Source organism: Squalius cephalus (genome assembly GCF_949319135.1).
Source record: "Squalius cephalus genome assembly, contig: scaffold_123, whole genome shotgun sequence".
NCBI lineage: Eukaryota > Metazoa > Chordata > Actinopteri > Cypriniformes > Leuciscidae > Squalius > Squalius cephalus.
This window is the reverse complement of record NW_027645859.1, coordinates 1-13,973: the sequence shown is the minus strand read 5'-3', so window position 1 is coordinate 13,973 and position 13,973 is coordinate 1. Positions and strand designations below refer to the sequence as shown.

At 39.1% G+C, this 13,973-nt stretch overlaps 1 protein-coding gene across 1 annotated transcript; it reads right to left on the bottom strand.

Moving 5' to 3' along the window:
• Window positions 1–389: 389 nt before the first annotated feature.
• On the bottom strand, window positions 390–13,739 carry LOC307154078 (uncharacterized protein; the record flags this gene model as incomplete). The annotated part of the gene is made up of 9 exons (XM_079898858.1): window positions 390–606; window positions 5,439–5,567; window positions 6,202–6,269; window positions 10,077–10,701; window positions 11,113–11,220; window positions 11,757–11,864; window positions 12,401–12,508; window positions 13,045–13,152; window positions 13,689–13,739. Coding segments are annotated over 6 exons (939 nt in total), but the record flags the coding sequence as incomplete, so codon positions are not given.
• Window positions 13,740–13,973: the final 234 nt, after the last annotated feature.

Below are 13,973 nucleotides of genomic sequence, written 5' to 3'. Positions count from 1 at the left end.
CCTAACTGAACTAAAGGCCTAATCCTGGTTTAATCTAAATCCTGTCTGTGAAACCAGGCCCTAGTGTTGTGCTTGTAATCATCTCCTCAACATGCAGAATATTTGTTTGGATCGATTGATTGTTCTTACAATTGATTGGAATATTAGTGTGATTGAAGTGGATTATATGTGAATGGAGAACTTTTTCACTGCAACAAAGGACTGCATGCAAGTAATGAATTATTGTCTGGATATTTTCCAACCCATTTCATACCCACAGGTCAAACATTTAAACCTTTCCACTTCAAACTATTCTTTCTATAATTGTAATTTTTTCGGCCAACCTCCCAGCATCAGCTGCTACTCATTCACCTGATACTTATAAAAAATAAAACAAAATCTACTACTAATTGAGCTTCAACACATTTATTCACTACTAATAAATGTAAAACTTTACGGTCTTCAAATCGCGGTTCTTCAGTGCTTCTGGTTCAGCTTTTAAACATTTGTCACAGTCGCTCTTTGCTTGTACAATGAACGATGTGATGAATGTGATGAATCGCTTCATGTGCCTTTCCACCGCCTGCACCTCTGTCTGCTGCCAGGGTGTCTTCTGGGTACTTTTACCTAAAAGTGGACAGAAAAAACAATTGAAATGATAAAGTGTGTGCTGGAATTCCAATCCGAAGTTCTGAATCCTATTATCAGTATTTATTAGGTCTGGTTATTACAGTTTTTCTCAGTCGCTTTGGTGCATTTCTCACATCACTATTTACATTTGCACAACAGTTAAAGCAGTTCTCAGAACAATTAGTACAAACTGCAAAACCTAGTTGATAACCTGCAAAAGCGTATCACTTGCTCAAAATGGATAGCTCATTCCTCAAAAGCAAGTACTCATGTCAATGAAAGTGTCAGTGTCATCAAGATGAAAAGTCCTGACACCATTGTTTATGAACAAGATAGTCAAATGGCTTGGTTATGTTTTCATTATGACAGTTTATTCTGTAAATGTTTTCCATTGCAAAAAAGTCAGATCTTGGTAACACTACCTGTACATGCTCAAGATAGCACTATATACTATTTGAACAGCCATTTGAAAAATACAGTAAAGTTACACATTACTGTATTTAGTGAGGTAACAGAGTACAAGACACTGAATATGTATGTTTCACATTTTTACTGCATATGCTCTTTGCAATTCTAATTTGTTCACAGCATTGTGCAAATGAAATAAATACAGCTATGCATAGAGCTATGCACAACTGTAAACAATATTGCAGTACATATTGGAACTGAACATACAACATACAGTACATAGTACTGTAATCATTCATGCACATCCAGATGTTCCTCATCAGTGAAAGCTGAGATTCACCTGAGAGAAATTATTCAATTTAGGAGGCATTTTCAGAAAAATAATAATAATAATAATAATAATAATAATAATAATAATAATAATTTTAAAAAAAGTGTAAAATTTGCTTGACAGATTTTGATAACTAGTTCAACATTTTTGTATGTAATGACTCAAGCAATGAAATGAGGACTATTAGTTTTATATGGAATGACTATTCAGCATTCACAAGTATAGTTAATTTTGACTGACATGACATAAGCAAATGATAATGTTATATAACAGCAGAGAGTTGTATGAAAGCAATAGATGCATGTCCAAAAGCATTTGCAGTTTGTTGGAAGGAATGAGAAACTGCTACTATGATGTGCACAAATGACTAAATGTTGTGGAGGTTGAACTAACTGTTGTGCAAATGTAAATAGTGATGTGAGAAATGCACCAAAGCGACTATTATTATTATTATTATTTATTAGGTCTTTTATTATTATTATTTATTAGGTCTTTTATTAGTCGGTTAGTCGCAGGACATACAGGCGCCGGCGCGATCATTTAACTTTCAATACTCTTATCTGTATGAATAAAAGGACAGAGTAATGCAAACTGTAAAGGTTCAACTCTTATTTCTGTAAACTCACAATAACTACAAAATGTTGTGCTTTGTAAAATAATGAAAACAATCAGGATGTGCTTTCTGCTGTCTCAGTGAACTTGAGCATCACAGAAATGAGCCGAAACTCAGCGTATACTCGCCTCACACCAGGGTGGGAATTATACCGCGGCCACGGCCGCCGTTGCCCTACACTTTGGCCTTCATGCCCCGTGAAAAAAAAATCATCGTACGGCCACAGTGGCCTGTGTGCCCTGGCCCTGTCCAAGTTCCATGTATAAAGCAGAGCATGTGAGCGGAGTGGAGCGGGAGCGAGCGGGGAGCACGAGCGGGCGGATCTTGGACAGAGCGCAGAGCGGCAATTTCAAAAGGACAGAGCGTCGCCCTATTTCCCGCTCCAGTTTCGCTCCGCTCACACCACGAGTCTGAAGCATGCTTAGTCAAGCCTGACCCTGAATCCATCTGTCTTGCACAGTCATCAACAGTAGACTATTTTCAGTCAAAACTCAGCTCAATAATGGAGTTCAAAAACTCCAAACCATTATGTAGCCTACTATTAATAAGTCGCTCCGGAGTATAAATCGCAACAGTCAAAAAATGCGCCATGAAGAAGAAAAAACACATACAGTATAGGCCTAGCCTAAGTCGCACTGGACTATAAGTCGCATTTATTTAGAAATTTATTTCACAAAAAAAAAAAAACACAATGTTACAGACAAGTATAGCCTACTTGCCTCACAGACCTGAGACATATATATAAAGCTTGAAATGTCTACTTTTAAACAGAACAATTCAAAACGAAAGAAAACAGACTTCTCTCTTATGTAATCCGTATGAAATGTGCAATTCTCTCTGGCGCGTTCACTACTGCGAAGATCGCGAGTCAGCATCTTTCCAGCCGACACAGACATAAAAAAAATAAAAAACTGGTTTATTAGTAAACAATTAAAATGTCTCCTGCTATATTTTACATATTCATAATCATTAATTTTGCCGGTTCGTTGTGACAGCTTTTAGGTGCTTTATTGGCAGCAGCGCCACCCTTACATCGCATCAGCACCGAAAACATAGAGATTCTTTTCTTTTGGGGGCATTTTGTTTGTGTTCAGACTTTCTCAGTTGTTTTTAGGCGCGATGTTAGAGGATGCTGCTAATAAAGTTGCTAGTAGGCCCACACATTGGATTCACGTTTATTATTATAGGCTAAAAAAAATACCCCAGGTTTTATGCCGTTCGTATCATTTTATTTTGTTGTATTTATCCGCCACACCTTTAAGGCCGGTCCGTGAAAATATTGTCTGATATTAAACCGATCTGTGGCGCAAAAAAGCTTGGGGACCGCTACAAGTGATATACATGTAGATTTTTTTCCTTTTTTGGAGCGAGCGGGGGGCGATTTGAGTGGAGCGCGAAGCAAACGGCGTTGAGCGCTGAGCAATAATGATTGTGAGGGTGTATACCTTCTGGATGGAATGGTTCTCTCTCTCACACTCACATGATATAGAGGACTGAATGAATATTTTGAATGCTTTTATTGGCATTTGTGTTGTTTCTGAATGCTTTTATTGGCATTTATGTTGTTTCTATTGTTGTGTGAGGGTGTATACCTTCTGGATGTAATGGCGCTCTCTCTCTCTCTCTCATTAAAAAATGTTTTTTTTTATTAAAAAAGTCATAATCCATGTCTTATTCCAAATTAGGATGTTATGGTATCAATCTGAATGGGAAAACCATCGAATTGTACTCAATGGCCTTTGTGCCCTGTCATATGGCCTTGGTGCCCCTAAAAAAAAAAGAAAAGGTGGAGGCCAAATGGCCTTGCCCCTAAAATTACATAATTCCCACCCTGCCTCACACACACACACACGTGAGAAATATATCTATAGAAAGCTTGAAATGTCTGCTTTTAAACGAATCAATTCAAGTGGAAAATAAATACTCAGATTATGTAATCCGTATGAAATGCGAGTCACTGCGGAGATGACGAGTCTGTATCATCGACTTAATCTCTGCAGACGAGAATATCAATAAATTATTACAATGTTTGTTTAGACAGTCTCCTTCTGACACAAGACACACTCAATCATTATTTTTGCCGGTGCGCTGCGGAACTTTAAGTGTGCGCTTGATCGCTAATTAGGCTATGTATTATATAGGCAATTAAAGGCTCATTATTATGAGTTATGGCTTATTAATATAAAAATGCGATTAGTTGACTAATAGCTTAATGAACGACTACTAGTCGACTAGAAAAAAAAAAAACTTTAGTCGAGGGCAGCCCTAGTATTTATGTCAGCATCTATATTGCAAGAGAAATTAATTTGCACTCTACCTATAAATAGAATTACACTGTCAATCAAACAGTGATTTTTACATTCAGTCACTTGGCCTGAAATGATCATTGGAGAAAAGGAAAATATATTAGGATCAATGTCTTGGCTGCAAGTTATTTTTATGCATCCATCCACTCAAACTGCTCCAGGGGTTAGGCTAGTTATTACTGATTCGGTGTTTTCATTTTTAGAACAGCTACAGTTCCTACTAGTGCCACAAAACACCTAGTAGATTCTAGCATCAACCAAGTAACCCTCTAAACAACTACAGATGGGTTCCTGAGCAACATGACTGTCAATCTCCCTCGGACTGGGGCTCCATGCAAGATCTCACCTCGTGGGGTCTCAATGATCCTAAGAAAGGTGAGAAATCAGCCCAGAACTACACGGGAGGAGCTGGTCAATGACCTAAAAAGAGCTGTGACCACCGTTTCCAAGGTTACTGTTGGTAATACACTAAGACGTCATGGTTTGAAATCATGCATGGCACGGAAGGTTCCCCTGCTTAAACCAGCACATGTCAAGGCCCGTCTTAAGTTTGCCAATGACCATTTGGATGATCCAGAGGAGTCATGGGAGAAAGTCATGTGATCAGATGAGACCAAAATAGAACTTTTTGGTCATAATTCCACTAAACGTGTTTGGAGGAAGAAGAATGATGAGTACCATCCCAAGAACACCATCCCTACTGTGAAGCATGGGGGTGGTAGCATCATGCTTTGGGGGTGTTTTTCTGCACATGGGACAGGGCGACTGCACTGTATTAAGGAGAGGATGACTGGGGCCATGTATTGCGAGATTTTGGGGAACAACCTCCTTCCCTCAGTTATGTAGTCAAATGATATGTAGATGAGGATCTGCATAGTAAAACTAGGCGTCGTAAGCTCCACATATGGTTATTTCGGGTGGAGATGCATGTACGCACAATCTTCCGCTGACTGGGATTTATAAAGTGAATTCTGCGCAGGTTCTGGCGTACGCACGGTTTTATAAGTCTGAATATTTTTTTGCGTACGCCATTTTTGGCTTTCGGGCGCACGTACACTTTTAGTAAGGTTCCTACGCACAGTTTTATAAATGAGGCCCCTGGTCTGAGATCTGGGTGTTAAAGTGCTCCTAAAGGGTCTAATTTAGTCTAAGAAATGTGTAAAGAGTTCACCTTTGGAAGAAGGCCTCACAGCACTGGCTCCTGTAGGCATCTCTTCATCTGATGGTGGTCTGGGTCTCTTGGGTGGTGGCGGCATGTCATTCCTCTTGGTAGGAGGAAGTGCCACCTCTGCTGATGGTTCTATGGAAAATAATCAAAGTTCAACATTTTCAGAAAGATACAATTTAAATGTACTATAGAATGCTGACAATACACTGTTATTTGTCACACTTATGCACTAATTATTTAAAATCATTAAAGTACAATAAACCCTAAACCTGTGCAATTGTTCATTATTGCAAGTATAATTGAACTACATCTTTCCAGCAGACATTTAATCAAATATAAGTGCAAGTAAATTGAGTATAACCATTTTATTTCATGTCTTAATCATCTGACATGATTCGTTTTGTGCCATGACACAACCAACACGAGAAGAGAGCAGATCAGCTAGTGTTTTATGAAAAATGAAAAATGTACAAGTTTCTCCTATGAAATATATTTTTTATGGTAGTAAACTCACAAAAAAATATTCACTCCAGAATGAATGTTTAGTGTAATTTAGTTGAAGAATAGCTTGGAGGCATTTGATTCATTACACAATGAGCCGTTTCGTCAAAAAAAACAACATTTGTTCAGCATACTGAAGCATCTTCTTTAATGTTGGCTATGATGTTAGAACAATATTTTTGTCTGTCAGGTCTTCACAAGTTACGTGACTGAAAATTATGAATAACTGCAAAATGTAGTAGTGTATTTTGACAGTAATACAAACCGTCAACAGTAGATGAACAGTGTCCCTCTTGTATGCTCCCGTCTTCCTCATCACAGTCAATAACGTTTCTGTGGAAGTTCAAAGTACAGCTTAACAATGGTATATAATGGATCATAAACACCTGGTATACGAATAGATGGTAGGGGTGTAACGGTTCACAAAATTTACGTTTCAGTTCAATACGATACACTTGTGTCACGGTTCGGTACGTTTTTGATACAGCAAAAAGAAAAAAAATGCCAGAGTAATTTCCTTGATTTAATTTTTTTATTCTTTTTTTTATTAAAACTAACATCATAAAGTATGATTTTTTTTTACTTTGAGCAATTCTGGAGCTATAATTGACTCTTCTTAGGAGCATATAAAACAAAACGCTCCTTGGAAAAAGTGAAATGTAATATTGTAGTAGTTATAAACAAAGGTTTATTTTAGTTCAGATTAACATTTGAGGGCAGCAATTGTATTTACAATGTCAAGTCAAGTCATCTTCATTTATATAGCGCTTTTAACAATGTAGATTGTCTCAAAGCAGCTTTACAGAGATAAGCTTATAATTTAAGGTAACAGAGATTGTTTCGGCTTTACAGCAGAGTTAAGTTATTTCCATCTAAAGTTAGTTTTGATTGATTTGCTTCCGTCGCAACGATCAAGCAATGTAGCCGCTAAGACGACACCATTCCCTCTACACAGACTTTAAACGCGAACCTGTGAGAAACGCTGATGGCGTTCACATGCGCATTTAGAATGGGTTCTATAGTTATGTGCGTTTGAATATACGCAGGTTAGGAATTCCCTACAAGCCAAGCCTAAACAAAGTACTTGTCTTTCCTTATAAATTTTGATAAAGAATTTTATTTTATTTTGTTGCTTTGGGGTAGGAACGCGAAACGAACAACGCCTTTCCCGACAACGCCTTATCTGTAGAGTGGTAGTGGGATCCTCCATAGGGAGAGACTAGTTGGCACTTCAGCACTGCGTTGTCATCGGTCCAGGCGAAAGTCATTCGTCAGATCTGGATACGGCCTGGATCCGGCAGGCTGCAGGAAAACCTCGGGATAAACACAGACACTAAAATTAGCGTAGATGCCATTCTTCTCATGATGTAACGAGTACATCAGGATTTTTGGGAAGTGTTCCCGAAAGCTAGGTCAAAGAGATGTGTCTTTAGTCTAGCTTTGAACTGACAGAGTGTGTCTGCTTCCCGGACAATGGTAGGAAGACTGTTCCAGAGTTTTGGTGCTAAATAGGAAAAGGATCTACCGCCAGCAGTCGATTTTGATATTCTAGGTATTAGTAACTGGCCGGAATTTTGAGATCGCAATAGACGTGACGGACTATAATGCGTTAAGAGCTCGCTCAAGTACTGCGGAGCTAAACCATTTAGTGCTTTGTAAGTGATCAGCAATATTTTAAAATTTATGCGATGTTTAATAGGGAGCCAATGCAGTTTTGACAGAACCGGGCTAATATGGTCATACTTCCTGGTTCTAGTAAGAACTCGAGCTGCTGCGTTTTGGACCAGCTGTAGTTTGTTTATTAAGCGTGCAGGACAACCACCCAGTAGAGCATTACAATAATCTAGCCTTGAGGTCATGAACGCATGAACTAATTGTTCCGCATGTGTCAATGAGAGCATATGGTGTAATTTAGATATATTTTTAAATGGAAAAATGCAGTTTTACAGATACTAGACACGTGACTTTCAAATGAAAGATTGGTATCAAAGAGCACACCCAGGTTCCTAACCGACGACGAAGACTTAACAGAGCAGCCATCAAGTGTTAGACAGTATTCTAGGTTATTACGTGAGGAAGTTTTTTGTCCAATAATTAGAAACTCTGTTTTTTCAGAATTTAGAAGTAGGAAATTACGAGTCATCCAATTTTTTTATATCCGCTATGCATTCCGTTCATTTTGTGAATTGATAAGTTTCGTTAGGTTTTGAAGAAATATAGAGTATCATCGGCATAACAGTGAAAGCTAATGCCATGTTTCCTAATGATTTCTCCTAATGGTAGCATGTACAGAGTGAACAGCAGCGGTCCTAGTACTGAGCCTTGTGGTACGCCATACTGAACTTGTGATCGATGAGACATCTCATCATTTACTGCTACAAACTGATAACGGTCAGATAAGTATGATTTAAACCATGCTAGTGCATTTCCACTAATGCCAACATAATGTTCTAATCTATTTAAAAGAACGTTGTGGTCAATGGTGTCAAATGCAGCACTAAGATCGAGTAACACTAATAGAGAGATACAACCACGATCGGATGATAAGAGCAAATCATTTGTGACTCTAACGAGAGCTGTCTCGGTACTATGGTACGGTCTAAATCCTGAATGGAAATCCTCGCAGAGATCATTTCTTTCAAGAAAGGAACACAGTTGTGAGGATACTGCCTTTTCTAATATCTTTGACAGAAAAGGTAGATTCGAGATCGGCCTATAATTGACTAATTCTGTAGGATCAAGTTGCGTTTTTTTAACAAGCGGTTTAATCATAGCCAGCTTAAAGGTTTTTGGTACGTATCCTAGAGACAAAGACGAATTAATGATATTAAGAAGAGGATCTATGACCTCTGGAAGTATTTCTTTCAGTAGCTTAGTTGGTATAGGGTCTAACATACATGTTGTAGATTTAGATGATTTAATGAGTTTAATAAATTCTTCCTCTCCTATATCAACGAATTAATCCAATTTTTCCTCAGGGAGACTACAATGCACTGCCTGATGCGATACTGTAGTAGACGGTTGCATAGTTATAATTTTGTCCCTGATATTATCAATCTTATAAGTGAAGAAGTTCATAAAATCATTACTGCTGTGTTGCTTGGAAACTTCGGTGCTTGAAGCTTTATTTTTCGTTAGTTTAGCCACCGTTTCAAATAAATACCTAGGATTATGTTTATTTTCTTCTAATAGGGTTGAAAAATAAGCAGATCTAGCAGCTTTTAAAGCCTCTCTGTAAGTAATTGAGCTCTCCTTCCATGAAATGCGAAATACCTCTAGTTTTGTTTTCTTCCAGTTGCGCTCCATTTTTCTGGCTGCTCTCTTAAGGGCCTGAGTGTGCTCGTTGTACCACGGCGTTGGACTATTTTCTTTAATCTTCTTTAAGCGCAACGGAGCAACTGTGTCTAAAGTGCTGGAAAAGAGAGAGTTAAACATTTCTGTTGTAATATCGAGTTTATTTTAATGTCAAAATAAAACCAACGTAATGTTACTTGAAGGCATTATAGCCTACTATTCCTGCCAAACTTCCATGGTTGCAGTTAGTGTTACTACAGTAAATCCATGGTAAATCCATCTGTGGACACCGGATAGTTCATTTATGGCACAATGTTTCTCCTGGTTTCCACGTCAGAGCTGTTTGAACCGTTAATAACGGAGAAATGTGAATGTTTCTCACAAGATCTCTCAGCGATGTTATTACTTCTGTGGCGAATTCAAATGATTTCTTTACTGGATCTCTTATTAGCGCTGTGTAGTAACAGTGTCGTATGATCATGATCAGCTTGCGCTGCACTGGTCCAAACTGATAAACGGTCCGTCAACCACACAATAACGAGCAGTTTCGTTCCGCTTGCATTACGTTTGCCATTTGACGTTGGACAATGTTGTGGTCGCGCCGGCGTCTCTTACATAACGAGAGCGCTTGCCACACGCGACCCGCCTACATTTGAAATAACGAAATTTTGGTCGGCAGGAAAAATGGTCCAACGAACCGTTCGGTTTGAAAATGCGTACCGAACACAGAACCGAAAGCATCGTACCAAACAGTTCAATACGAATACGTGTATCGTTACACCCCTAATAGATGGTAAACAGAAAATCAAACAGAAAATCAAACAAAAGTCAAATAAAATACCACACCATCAGGATCTATCCCAATTTCATCCAAGTTCTTGCCATGGAACTCAGCTAATCTTCCTTGCTCAAGAGCCATTAGAACTTTGCTGATCTTGGCAAGTTGCAGGGTCTTCTCAGGGAGTCGATAGAACTCATGATGGATTCTTATGTCGTGTCCAAGAAAGTTTGCCAGCTAGTCCATCTCGGTGTCAGTCATATTCAGCACTGTTGAAAGGGTTGCGGCATGCTTTCGCAGTCTTGTAGATGTCAGTGACTTGGGACACTTTGCGTCACACACCTTTGCAAAGCCACGGAGGCAGTCTGACCCTCGAAAATATGTCATGGCTTCTGGTCTTGCAAACATATAGGAATTGTCTTTCAGAACCCCACAAGCCTCTCTCTGCTTAACAAGGAGTTCTAAGGCACATAGCATTTTTGAAGTCAGAAGAATTGGAACTGGTCGACCACGCTTCCCCCTTGCGATAACCCTTGTGAAGTGTCTGCAGAGATTGTTTTCCACTTCAGAGAGTGCCCAGTCCACATCCTCATGTGGATCAGAAGTGTCTCTTGATAGAAATGCAGACAAAGGCATGCTCGAAACCACTCCTTCCCTGCGCCGGTTAAAGAGAATCATCTGGGCTAGACACACCTTTGCCAGAAAAAAAAACAATTATTCCTGTCCAGCAAACCTTGCTCACACACACATCTTGATTAAAACCAGCTTCATGAGGACCTTTCACACACAACGTTATATTTCCTTATGGGGACTAGTTTCATCATATTCAACACACAAGTTTGAACTCAAACACTGACTGAAAGTGTGTTGTGGGGACGTCGTGAGTGTCCATTTTAAAGCAACAATTAACCTAGAAAATAAATCCCTGTGAAGGATAAAACTGGCCCTAAATACTCCACTAGCACTAAACTACAGGACACATGTCGTTACATGGTTTAATGTACTAATTTACACCAGATACGCATCAAAATATGCCTAAAAATCACTAAACCATGACAAAGAGAGACAGTAGACCTAAATCTTTAGTGATGAATGTGAACGTACCTGTTGAGGAGAGTTGATCTGAGCAGATTCATCATCCATCTGAGTCTCTGACTGGAGAGAAGGATCAGAAGCACTCGCTGCGCTGGTTTTAATGGCAACGCTGGTTATCTGTAAGAGACAACATTCATAATGACAAGATATTAGAACATGGAAACACAAGAGAAAAATTTGAAGCAGATACCACATGATTTTATAAAAAGAGACAAATCAACTTCATCTAAAACATTTATTCCTGTCCAGTCAACCCCTGTCTGCGCTCACACACATCTGGATAAAACCCGGCTTCATGGGGACCTTTCACACACCTTCATGGGGACCTTTCACACACAATGTCATAGTTCCTTATGGGGACTAGTTTCATCAAATTCAACACATGAGTTTGAACTCAAACACTGACTGAAAGTGTGTTGTGGGGACGTCGTGAGTGTCCATTTTAAAGCAACAATTAACCTAGAAAATAATTCCCTGTGAAGGATAAAACTGGCCCTAAATACTCCACTAGCACTAAACTACAGGACACATGTCGTTACACGGTTTAATGTACTAATTTACACCAGATACGCATCAAAATATGCCTAAAAATCACTAAACCATGACAAAGAGAGACAGTAGACCTAAATCTTTAGTGATGAATGTGAACGTACCTGTTGAGGAGAGTTGATCTGAGCAGATTCATCATCCATCTGAGTCTCTGACTGGAGAGAAGGATCAGAAGCACTCGCTGCGCTGGTTTTAATGGCAACGCTGGTTATCTGTAAGAGACAACATTCATAATGACAAGATATTAGAACATGGAAACACAAGAGAAAAATTTGAAGCAGATACCACATGATTTTATAAAAAGAGACAAATCAACTTCATCTAAAACATTTATTCCTGTCCAGTCAACCCCTGTCTGCGCTCACACACATCTGGATAAAACCCGGCTTCATGGGGACCTTTCACACACCTTCATGGGGACCTTTCACACACAATGTCATAGTTCCTTATGGGGACTAGTTTCATCAAATTCAACACATGAGTTTGAACTCAAACACTGACTGAAAGTGTGTTGTGGGGACGTCGTGAGTGTCCATTTTAAAGCAACAATTAACCTAGAAAATAATTCCCTGTGAAGGATAAAACTGGCCCTAAATACTCCACTAGCACTAAACTACAGGACACATGTCGTTACACGGTTTAATGTACTAATTTACACCAGATACGCATCAAAATATGCCTAAAAATCACTAAACCATGACAAAGAGAGACAGTAGACCTAAATCTTTAGTGATGAATGTGAACGTACCTGTTGAGGAGAGTTGATCTGAGCAGATTCATCATCCATCTGAGTCTCTGACTGGAGAGAAGGATCAGAAGCACTCGCTGCGCTGGTTTTAATGGCAACGCTGGTTATCTGTAAGAGACAACATTCATAATGACAAGATATTAGAACATGGAAACACAAGAGAGAAATCTGAAGCAGATACCACATGATTTCAGAGAAATAGACAAATCAACTTCATCTAAAACATTTATTCCTGTCTAGTCAACCCCTGTCTGCGCTCACACACATCTGGATAAAACCCGGCTTCATGGGGACCTTTCACACACCTTCATGGGGACCTTTCACACACAATGTTATAGTTCCTTATGGGGACTAGTTTCATCAAATTCAACACATGAGTTTGAACTCAAACACTGACTGAAAGTGTGTTGTGGGGACGTCGTGAGTGTCCATTTTAAAGCAACAATTAACCTAGAAAATAAATCCTTATGAAGGATAAAACTGGCCCTAAATACTCCACTAGCACTAAACTACAGGACACATGTCGTTACACGGTTTAATGTACTAATTTACACCAGATACGCATCAAAATATGCCTAAAAATCACTAAACCATGACAAAGAGAGACAGTAGACCTAAATCTTTAGTGATGAATGTGAACGTACCTGTTGAGGAGAGTTGATCTGAGCAGATTCATCATCCATCTGAGTCTCTGACTGGAGAGAAGGATCAGAAGCACTCGCTGCGCTGGTTTTAATGGCAACGCTGGTTATCTGTAAGAGACAACATTCATAATGACAAGATATTAGAACATGGAAACACAAGAGAGAAATTTGAAGCAGATACCACACGATTTTATAGAAAGAGACAAATCAACTTCATCTAAAACATTTATTCCTGTCCAGTCAACCCCTGTCTGCGCTCACACACATCTGGATAAAACCCGGCTTCATGGGGACCTGTCACACACCTTCATGGGGACCTTTCACACACAACGTTATAGTTCCTTATGGGGACTAGTTTCACCAAATTCAACACATGAGTTTGAACTCAAACACTGACTGAAAGTGTGTTGTGGGGACTTCGTGAGTGTCCATTTTAAAGCAACAATTAACCTAGAAAATAATTCCCTGTGAAGGATAAAACTGGCCCTAAATACTCCACTAGCACTAAACTACAGGACACATGTCGTTACACGGTTTAATGTACTAATTTACACCAGATACGCATCAAAATATGCCTAAAAATCACTAAACCATGACAAAGAGAGACAGTAGACCTAAATCTTTAGTGATGAATGTGAACGTACCTGTTGAGGAGAGTTGATCTGAGCAGATTCATCATCCATCTGAGTCTCTGACTGGAGAGAAGGATCAGAAGCACTCGCTGCACTGGTTTTAATGGCAACGCTGGTTATCTGTAAGAGACAACATTCATAATGACAAGATATTAGAACATGGAAACACAAGAGAGAAATTTGAAGCAGATACCACATGATTTTATAGAAAGAGACAAATCAACTTCATCTAAAACATTTATTCCTGTCCAGTCAACCCCTGTCTGCGCTCACACACATCTGGATAAAACCCGGCTT